The 11,847-nt window shown below is 29.8% G+C and overlaps 1 protein-coding gene across 1 annotated transcript; it reads right to left on the bottom strand.

The window, feature by feature from the left end:
- Positions 1-5,375: 5,375 nt before the first annotated feature.
- On the bottom strand, positions 5,376-8,932 carry LOC108557758 (leucine-rich repeat-containing protein 51-like). Its single transcript, XM_017914411.1, has 4 exons — positions 8,872-8,932; positions 6,542-6,750; positions 5,529-5,705; positions 5,376-5,453 (listed from the first exon to the last, which is right to left on the bottom strand). The coding sequence occupies exons 1-4, from the start codon at positions 8,930-8,932 to the stop codon at positions 5,376-5,378; spliced, it is 525 nt and encodes a 174-aa protein (XP_017769900.1).
- Positions 8,933-11,847: the final 2,915 nt, after the last annotated feature.

The raw sequence follows: 11,847 nt of genomic DNA, 5'->3' as shown, positions 1-11,847 counted from the left end.
ACGATTTAAAGAGAACTGTGCGGAAATTGGGAAAATCTGAGCAAAATGCGGAATCGATTGGGTTGTAAAATTTAACGATACAAGACTCTTCCTTTATTTTTTTTCTTCATCTTATGTGTTGCGAAGGGTCCTGAAATTGATCGTGGTGAAGGAAGGGAGGTGGAAAGGCCGGGCAGCAATCAAATGACGAATCGAAAAGGGCGGACGCACACAAATACTTAATTAATCCGATTGCTTCTGCGGAGGAGTATCACGATGTTGTTGGTGATGATGATGATGATGATGATCATCATCATCGTGGTCGTGATGTTCGAGTTGTATGCTCAATTGAGTAGCTAATGATGAATCGGAGGAGACGGATGGATAGGTGAGCGGGAGGCAGCCAATCACGGGAGGCGTACGTGCATATAGTAAGAAGACCAGTCGCGTTTTCATCTTCAGCGAGAAGAAGGAAAAGAAGAAATAATAATTGAATAAAATGAAAAAATCGAGCCGAAGAAGCTGAAGAACTGGATGGCAAAAAGGGGAAAAACGTTGAATGGATGGCATACCAGCTAGTCGCCTCTCGCCGATCGCACCAAAAAGAGCAAAAGACGAGGAGAGAATGAAACAGAGAGAGAGAGAGAAGACGTGCGGCGACAATGCATATAATGCGGAGGATGCGTAGGACACGTAACTAAGAGAAAAGGAAAGAGAGGCACGGCAGAGATCGAGGCGGAGGATTGAAACAAAAGCAAGAACTAAACAAATAAAAGAGGAGACGAAGAAGCAGCGATTCCTCGACATCTCTCGGTGCGTTTTTGGTTTCTAGTTAAAGATTCAAAATGGTGGAGTGTCTCCTGTGGCCATCGCACAAGAAGAAGACCACGACGGCGTCGGCGACGGTGACTTCGAAGAGCAAAACGAAACGCGAAATAAACCACTCAATTCTGGATGAGCAAAATGGAAACGCACTTACTTTTCTACTGCCTACAGTTCTCCTTGATTGAGATCTTCCATCCATGGAAAAACGCACAGCTCTGCACAAATGAAGAAACTGCAATTAAACGCTCGACAATCAAGGATTCAAGAAGCAACGATCAAACATAATTTTATCAAATTCATTTCAAAATCTTAATGACTTCAACACAAATTTAGTTAATTACTTATTTTTTACAAGTGTTAAATGTGTAACTTGAAGTAATTAATAAATTACAGAAAAAAATCCATTATTGATAGAAATTTGAATAACAAGAAGAAAATTTTATAAATTTGTAAAATCATTTATTAATAATAATATAAATTTAATGAATTTGAACATTAAATAATCATAAGAAAACCATGTTAATTACAAATTACAAGAAAAGCTCCAACTGCAACTTTTTATAATGAAAAAATCATATCATATCAAAATATATGTTTGATTTTTAGCTTTTGTTAGAAACTTTTAAATTAATTTCAAAAAATTTGTATAATTACACGAATTATATAGAAATTTAAATTTAAATTAAGTAAATTAGAAATAATAAGTAAACTTATGTATGCATTATTAAGTATTATGTGGTTAAAGAAGTAACAGTAATATATTTATTTGTAATTTCTGTTATTAGAATGAGTTTTCATGAAGAAACTGCAATTAAACGCTCGACAATCAAGGATTCTAGAAGCAACGATCAAACATAATTTTATCAAATTCATTTCAAAATCTTAATGACTTCAACACAAATTTAGTTAATTACTTATTTTTTACAAGTGTTAAATGTGTAACTTGAAGTAATTAATAAATTACAGAAAAAAATCCATTATTGATAGAAATTTGAATAACAAGAAGAAAATTTTATAAATTTGTAAAATCATTTATTAATAATAATATAAATTTAATGAATTTGTAGATGAACACTAAATAATCATAATAAAAACTTATTAATTAGTTATTTTCCGACTGTTTAATGTGTAAATTGAAATAATTAATAAATTACAGAAATATTTCATTGTAATTAATTTTTTGATATAAATTTGATAGATAACAATAGGAAAATTGTGCAAGTTACGATCAGAACAAGTCAAAATATTACTTTAAAAATTGTATATTTCATTGAACTAATTGTTTTCTATTATTATCTAAGTCGTCGGTGAGTTGTCAAAACTGAAACAAATGAAGTTAAATTAATGAGAGTTATTAATTTAACTCCCCTGTATTGTTGAAAAGATCAGATGAATACTAAACACGTAAACCAACGATTGCGAGACTGAAATTAAAATTTATTGCGCAAGTTAATTAATTAATTAATTTTCGCAACTACACGTACGAATGATGATGAGTCGCTTGAAATGGGTATTTATCATCGCGCGGGTTGTTGCTTTTGATTAGCAATTTTCTTCCTTTCTTCTTCTTCTAACGCGAAGAGGGTCGTGGATATGAGGATGAGAGCGAGGGGATGCGAATGGAGCGTTAATAGTTTGCGCGATGCGGCGGTTAACCGACGTCCATGAAATATATTTGCGTCGCGACGCTCTTATATTGCCGCGGAACGCGTGTGCCATGCCATGCCTCCTCCTTCTTTTTTCCGCTTTTGGGGCATTCCACGGGAATGCCGTGATCTACGGCATCCGCGCCGTTTAATTTACGACCGATGTTTGCCACAACAAATAACTAATAAATATCATTGATTTAGAGTTACATCCATTCGGATTTCTGTATTCTTTTTTCTATCTTTAGGTCAAAATTAATTACCGAATTAATATAGTATTTAATACATGAAAATTAAACAATTTTATATAGTTTTTTGCAATTAATGCAATGAAATACTAATAGTATTCAGCTTTATAGTATATCAATGTAAGAATGTGTACTATATTCAATAAAATCAATATTTATAAAATATTGATAAAATTCAATTCTTTTCTTTTAGAAATTATCAATTTTCATCATTACTAAATTAAAATTGTTAATTTCCTCATCTACATTACACAATTTATGAAAATTCACAAAATATCAATAATTTCTGTTTGAAAATCAATTACTTTCAAAGCTTTAATCTTAACTAAGAATTATATCAATTCTTCATCTAAATTCATGCAAAATTTTAATTAAAGCAGTTTTTACTTAAATAAGCTTAAGTTATATTTCTACCGAAAATATTTAATATATTAATTTTTTTAAATATCCACTACTTTCTATATTTTGTTTACTTAAAAACGACCATTTCTTAACTTTGAAAATTCTTTAAAAAATATCACTTTTTATTCTTAAAATTGTTCATTTCTTCATCTAAATTACAAAATGTATAACAATTAAAAAAAAATCAATAAATTTACTCCTTTCTGTTTAAAAATCAATTACTTTCAAAGCTTTAATCTTAACTAAGAATCATAACATTTCTTCATCTAACTTCATGCAAGTATTTAATTATTTTTTTAAATATCCACTACTTTATTTCTATATTTTGTTTACATAAAAAACGACCATTTCTTAACTTTGTTTTAAATTTTTCATCTAAATTCAAAACTGAAAATTCTTTAAAAACTATCATTAAAATTGTTCATTTCTTCATCTAAATTACAAAATGCGTGACAAAATTCACAAAATATCAATAATTATTCATCAAAATACATGAAAATTTTTAATTTAACTTAAATTTAATAATTAAAATAAGCTTAAGTTATATTTCTACAGAAATTTTATAAGACATGAATAATTATCTATATAACTTGATTTTTTCATTAAATATCTACAAATTTCTTTCTAAATTTTCTTTCCTTATTTATTTTCATAAGGAAAATCTAAATGAAATCAAAATCATTAACTTTGCTTCACTTCGTTTCATATTCTTTATTACATTTCATCTAAATTCAAACTAAATTTAGTAAATTTCGAAATTATACAAAATGTAATTCAATTTTGATTGAACACAAATTTAATGAAAATTTGTAAAATCTTCATATAAAATATTTAAACTTGCAACCAAATTTTGATTTAAACATAAATTGAATAAAAAAAACGTATTAATTTGTTCATCTACAATAAGATTCTGATATTTTCACAAATATTTTATTTTTTTAACAAACTTGCAAAAACATTCTAAATATCAAATCTGTACTCAATACTTACTGTAGTTTTTTTTATAACTGTTTTAAGTAATTTACAAAGTAATGCTTAATACAAATAATCATACATTCATAAACTATTATAAATAAATAATTTTAATCTTAATTCTTTACTAAATATACTTTGCATACTTATTTATTTACGTTTAGGTACTAAATTGGAAAGATTTGTACACAAGAAAAGGAAAAATTTGTTAATTTCATAAATTATATAAAAAAAAACAAGAGTTTCATAATTCTTTAAATACTTAATTTTGTTGATAAATTTCTTATAAACTTTTCTTGTATACTATTTATATTTAGATTCCAAATTGGTATTGTTCTTGCTATTTAACTCTTTAGCAAATGTGGAAAGATTGAAGAGGATATAGAACCGAACCTGTGCGAAGTTTTCTAATCTCCTCTCCTGTCTCAATCCTTCAAAGTTATGACGTGTTTACGTGCATTAGCGACGGTCGTTATCATTAGTGGTTTGGGTTATATAAGGAGGCGATGCAAGAGAGAGAGAGAGAGAGAGAGAGAAGAAGAAAAAAGAAGGAGAGTCGCGCTGTCACATGGATGGTAACAATGGATGTCTCGGCGCGGTCAATGTTATGTTGCGACGCGATTTTTCCACGTCACCGCAAGGCGACTCTTTGTCTGATAAGGGACGTCTTGCACACAAGGACTTCGCCCCTTTTTTTCTCTCTTTCTCTCTCTTTCAACCCCTCTAGCCATCAGAAACCCACCCCTGCACAACACACAACACAACACACATCCGAACGAAACAAAAACACAGAGAGAGAGAAAGACAGAGCAAAAAAAAAACTATTATATAATAAATACAAAAGAGCACGAACAAAACGCCCTTAATCAATTTAATAAATCGCATCCTGATTTATTGATTTAGGTATTTAAGTTCGCACCATCGGATATACATTAAGATAATATTTAATAAACTATACCCAAAAAAAAGTCTTTGAATCATTGAATTTTTTTTGTTAATTTCATAAATTATATAAAAAAACATGTATTTCCCGATCATTCAAATTACTAAGAATTAATAAATTAATTAATTTGCAAAAATTAACAAAAAAAAATCAGAAATTTTATATTTTCAAAAAAATCTAAAATTTCTAATCTTTCATAAATTATATAAAAAAGCAAGTATTTCCTCTTAATTAATCAATAAATTTACTTACAAATAATTAAAAATTCTTAATTTTAATTTAATTAAATTGTTTTACTTACAAAAAAAATCATCGGACTAATTAAAATATGACTCTTTACTTATTTTTTTCTTTCAATGCTTATTCGATGACACGTTGAAGAGCCGTCGCCGAATTCCTTTCGATATCCGTGATCCTCGTGAAATCCAGATTCACTATCTGCGCAACGACAAAGAAGAATAATAAGTAAAGTCTTCGCAAATTCCAACGCAACTCTCTTCGCGATAATCTCACCTGCGGCATCATCGTGATCAGATACTGACGATAGTTCTTCTTGCTGTAAACCGGATTCCCGTGGACGGTCAGCGTTTTCAGCAGCTTCAGAGCCTTCAACTTCAGCAGTTCCTTCACATCGCTTATATTGTTACCGTGCAGATACAATATACGCAAATTCGTAAACTTCAATAAACTCTGTAAAAAACATTGATTTGAAAAGTATTCATTTGTAGTATTTATATAGAAATTATTTATAAACTTAATACTTTTTTTATATTTAGATTATGATTGATATATAAGTGACTTTATCAATTTTCTAAGTATATCAATAAAATTGTGTGTTTAACAAACCAGATCGATTTCTTCGATGTTATTGAAAGATAATCTAAATTACAAAATGCGTTACAAAATTCACAAAATATCAATAATTATTCATCAAAATACGTGAAAATTTTTAATTTAACTTAAATTTAATAATTAAAATAAGCTTAAGTTATATTTCTACAGAAAATTTATAAGATATGAATAATTATCTATATAACTTGATTTTTTCATTAAATATCTACAACTTTCTTTCTAAATTTTCTTTACTTATTTATTTTCATTAGGAAAATCTAAATGATATCAAAATCATTAACTTTGTTCAACTTCGTTTCAAATTCTTCAACTTCATCTAAATTCATACTAAATTTAGTAAATTCCGAAATTATACAGGATATAGAAAATGATTTCAAAAAAATGTAATTCAATTTTGATTGAACACAAATTTAATGAAAATTTGTAAAATCTTCATATAAAATATTTAAAATTGCAACCAAATTTTGATTTAAACATAAATTGAATAAAAAAACGTATTAATTTGTTCCTCTAAAGTAAGATTCTGATATTTTCACAAATATTTTATTTTTTTAACAAACTTGCAAAAACATTCTAAATAACTTGATACTTTTTTTATACTTTGATTATGATTGATATATAAGTGACTTTATCAATTTTCTAAGTTTATCAATAAAATTGTGTGTTTAACAAACCAGATCGATTTCTTCGATGTTATTGAAAGATAGATCGAGCCAGGCGAGTGCCGTTGGGAACTCCAGGATGGATTCGATGAAGATGTCGACGTACTTGATGTCGGTGAGACGATTGTTATTCAACCAGACGGCTCTCGTCAAGAACTTGTGCGATTCCCCAGTGGCAGGTGTACCGATCCTCGTGGTATGAACTGTATCGGGTTTAGTGCCTGCAATTACAAACGAAACGTCTTCAGTCATTTAATTAAACGCCGCATTTCACCTACTAATTTCAACCAATTCAGATCTCTTAAGTACTCTTAAACTATACAAACATGCACAAAACATCAATGATCATTAACTAACAAGAAAAAAAACCTTTCAACAAAATACAACCAAGAATACGTAACTTCTTTACTAAAACAAATTATTTCAATTAATTAGTTAACAAATTTTAATTTACAAAAATTGTAACCAGAAATTTCTTAAATCTTCATTTAACAAAATCTTTAAAATTCACTTTTTTATTCAAAATTAAAAAAAAAATATAATTCAAATAGAAAAAGATAAAACTTTAACAATTTGATCTTTCAATCCTTAAATAATTTATCCTTTAAATACTTAAAATACAGAAATTATAAGAATAGAGAAAAGCAGTTTTTCCTTTATAAATTTAATACAGATATTAGTTTAAAAACATTTGTATTCAATAGCTAAATTTCATATTTTTATCCTTAAATTTTTAAGAAATGTCCTTTTTTTTAATAGACCTTTAACACATTTATATTCAATAGTTAAATTTCATATTTTTATCCTTAAATCTGTAGGAAAATGTAAGTTTTATAGTAGAAAAAAGAACTTTCATAATGTTATATTCCATTAGTTAAATTACATTAGTTTTTTTCATCCATAAATTTCATAAAATTGTATTTTTTTTCTAATAGAGAAAAGACCTATAACACTTGATAGTTAAATTACATCTTTTCATGCATTAATATCTGAAAATTTCTATTTTTTTCATTAGTGTTTAAATAATGAAATTGTAATTTGAAGTTATCCATAAATTTCTAAAAAAATTGTAACTTTTGTAGCAAACACACAATTAATACTTTAATCCTTCAATTTACATCTTTTAACCATCATTTTCTTAGATAAACAGTAATTTGAATAATAAAACAAAAAGAGTTGGCAAATGTCATTGAGAATGGATGAAGGCATTCCGCGCATACGTAAACATCCATGCAGAAATTTCCTTTGCAAACGCATCGCAATCATCTATTTTCGCTCTATTTTTCCGCGCCCGAATGCCGCGGATAGTCTAAAATTCCTCGAGGAGCGATCGCTTTCTTCGACGCCGACCGCTGCCAAAGAGGCATTAGCACTTCTTAATAAACCTTTATTGGGTATTCACATTGATGGAACGGCATTCCGATGATATACTTTATTTTACACTTTTCGCACTCAATTAACTGCAAAACAGCTGCATTTTTTTTTTGTGTTGCTTCTCTTCTTAACGCTCCATCTTGCACCTCGGCCATCGCTGATCAGCAAAAAGTACCAGTGTCAATTGGACAAGTTCCAAGCTGATAATTCATGTCTATAGTTCCGAGTAACTGTCTGTGCGCCTTATACTAACTATTTCATACCGTGGCGCATCCATACCTCAGCAATCAACCAGATTTAGTAAATTCCACAAATTTACAATAACAAAACATAGGAAAATGTATACTACATACTTAAACTAAGACTAAATGAAAAATACAACAAATCAACATGAATTATCAATTTCATATTAATTTTGTATTTTCTCTTTTTATTTTACTTAAGAAAATCTTTTACCTTTATTTAAATTCATGAAATATTCTTGATTACGAAAAATATTCAAAATTATACAAATACTTTAGATTTTTGTAAAATTATTTATCTTCTAATTAATTTTAATAATTTTCTATTAAAATAACAAAAACTTTAGAATCTTTTGATTATTTAAATACTTGAACTTCATTAATAAAATTATACTAATTTCTTTTTTATATTGATTCAAAAAATGAATAAATATGTTAAAAATTAAGTTTTTATTCATAAAATTCATGAACCAGTTTTGATTGTAAAATAAGATTTAATACAGTAAGAACATTTTTTAACTTATGAACGAAATTGTACTAAATTCTATTCTAAGTTACAAAAACTTTTGATTGCATGAATTGACACAGTAATAATACTTTTTAACTTTATAAAATACATGAATGATATTTCAGAAGAAGAAAAAAAACAGTTGAAATTTGATGAATGAAGTAAAATTCATGAACTAATTTGGATTAATTGAATTAGTATGATAAATAAAAAAATACCTTTTAACTTTTTGAAGTTCATGAATGAAAAGTCGGCGGGTTTCTCGAGCTGGCACTTCATGTTGTTGCGTAATCTTCACCTCGCGTTCTTCGTTGAGACGTGAAAGAAGCACGATCATCCGGTCGACGTTGAAAAGAAAGAGATTTAATTGCGAAATGATCGGATGTATGTTTCATATGTATTTTGAGTGTGTGTTGCTGATCACTGAGAATTTTGACGTGAAATGACGTGCGTCGAGGAAATTAAACAAAATCTATAGAAATCAGAAACCTAGCAACCGGAAAAATACATGATTTTAGAAATGTAATTTTTCAGAATTAATAAGGATTTTCTTCTAAAAAACTCTTCTTCAGGTGGTTTTTTATGTCGACTAAAAATTACAGTTAATGGCAATTTGCAAAGACCCAATTTTGTGGAAATCCGAAAGTGCATTGTCTGGTGAATATTACGGGTGGACAAATACAACTTTGTCCGACTGTAACAAGAAATATAAAGGCTGATATTGTCGTGATTTTTGTCCGTTAAATTGCTCATATATCTTAACGGTTTCTGTAAGAAAGCTTAAGAAACATTCGTCGATAGTTGTTTTTGACAATTTTTAATATCTCTGCTCATTCAAGTGTCGTTTAGTGCGTATTATTCTCGATTAATGTCTTGATTTAATCATTATTACTAGCAGAACTTTAGGGCTGAAATCATCAGCTCTAAATTTAGATAATCATGTTTCTAAAGTTCATTTAACAACTTCTCCGTAAGCAAAATATATCTTAGTTGTTGCTTTAATCTAAAGCGGTCGTGGAACCGGGGTAAAAATGATTTTTTTTTTGGAAATTTTACAAACTGTGAATTGGGTTGTAGATCCTTTTAAATGTGAAATTACTAACATACCAGAAGAACCTCCAGGTTTGGCAGAGGCAATTCTTGAACTTCGATCCAATACTGAAGCACGTATTCAATTTGAGACCAATGCAAATCTGTCGTCTTTTTGGTTGACAAAGGCTGCAAAGGCTTTCAAAATTACACATGAGGAGGCGGTAAAAAAAATTGCTGCCATTTGCAACAATCTACCTTTGTGAACAAGGCTTTTCCACTCTAATGAACATAAAAACGAAAAACAGAAATCGATTAAACGCCGAAGACTGTATTCAAATTGCTCTTACATCAAAAAGTCCCAATTTTGAAGTAATTATATCAAAAATGAAGCAACATCATTTTTCCAAAACCTGAAGGGGGAAAGTTTTCAATTAATTTTTGTTTGTTCCAATTTAAGAATTTTATTTTGTTTGTCTATTAAATACTTACAATTTTCATGTAACTTTTTTTTATAAATATGTAAATGTAAATTAATTTAATAAATAATTTATTAAATTTCAATTTTACATTGATTGTTTTCTTTTCAGAATGGGACTTACGCAAAAATATTTTGGAGTAATGGTTAAAAAAAAATTCCGACCACTGCTTTAGTGGCATTTTTGGCACTTTGTTTTCTTCTATCTTCACTAAACGGTACTAAATGTGTCAGTTTCATTTGATTCAAACCAAATATACACACAAGTTCATTGTTTTTCACAATTCTGCTATATTCAGGCATCACCAATGATACTTAGCAAAAATCAGCAGGAACTTTTCAATATTTACAAAATTGATAAACTACTTTTAATTTGAATTATGAAATGAATTTGATACATTTTTTCTATAATGTTTTTTTTTAATGAAAATCATGAGAATCCGGAAGTTTTGGCAACCGGAAAACTGGCGGATCGATGAACATAATCCGAGTATGATTTTTTTATTATTCGATCATCTCTCTCTCTATCTTTCTTTTCATCTCATGTAGCGCACATATAGTGCACATTGTATTCAGTGTATTAAACAAATCCGGAGAACGGAAGTGTTTCCATCCAGCGGGCCGTTTCGAAATTCGCAAGAGCTCCCTGCGAACGCCCATAAATCATCAGCCAGATGGCATATTTTAGCATTCCTAATGCGATTGCACTGACATCTAAGATATATCGGTAATATATGCACTTTAAATAGCGCTCTCGCAGGACTCACATCCAGCTTATATAGAATACATATATATAAGTATACATAAATATATATATATATATACACACAGAGTGAACGAGACGCATAGCGAAACACACACAAACATCTGCAGACGGCATTCTCTTAATTCTGTATTAATCAATACGCATTAAATTCTTTCCAGAAACGAAATGCATTATTTATTATTTGGAAGTGTTCTCTCTTCTCTTTTCACTCACTCTCTCCGTCGAGCGTGTATTTCGTGTATCGTTTTCTTTTTTCATTATTAAATTTCGTTTTTGTTTTTGTCGGTATCGGGTTTGGAGAAGGGCGCGTTTTCCCCAGCCCTCTCGTCGTCGGAAACGGGAATAAATCAGCGCCCCTCGACGATATGACAAATTGTCTTATATATACTATATAGGGTGTTAACATTAATAGAATCAAGAGAGTTTCGAGGAAACATCCCCGAAAAGGCTTACACACCGTCATCCATCGTGCGGAGAAGTGCACGTTTTTTGCGTTAATTAAGAGCATCCCTTTTTTTTGCCTATCCTCTTCATGTGTGCTCGTCCTCTTTTCGGCCGATCCACATGACCGGACTCGAGGAGGAGATTACGTTGTACACCGTGTCATTAGCTATTGCGGAACCCCAATTTCAGCAGCGATTTGAATAAACAGGATCCCCACGATTTCGGACAATGACTCAGTTTCTCTCTCTCTTCGTCGTCGTCTGCAAGCGAGAATATGATTAATTGCCGCACCCGATAGTGCGTTGCGACAATGCGCGGCTTTGTTGCGGCCCTCCGCCATTGTCTGCACGTCTCTTTAAGATCTGTTTACCCTGGATAATTAATAATTTGCATTTGATGACTTTAATAATGTGCCTTTTTGGTGGAACGAGAGAGAGAGCAGCGACTTGTACGTGGCGAATTTCAGACAATGAGCGA

The sequence above is a fragment of the Nicrophorus vespilloides genome, unplaced genomic scaffold (assembly GCF_001412225.1).
Source record: "Nicrophorus vespilloides isolate i.1.1-1 unplaced genomic scaffold, Nicve_v1.0, whole genome shotgun sequence".
NCBI lineage: Eukaryota > Metazoa > Arthropoda > Insecta > Coleoptera > Silphidae > Nicrophorus > Nicrophorus vespilloides.
The sequence above is the reverse complement of the archived record's forward strand: the minus strand, read 5'-3'. Positions and strand labels throughout refer to the sequence as shown.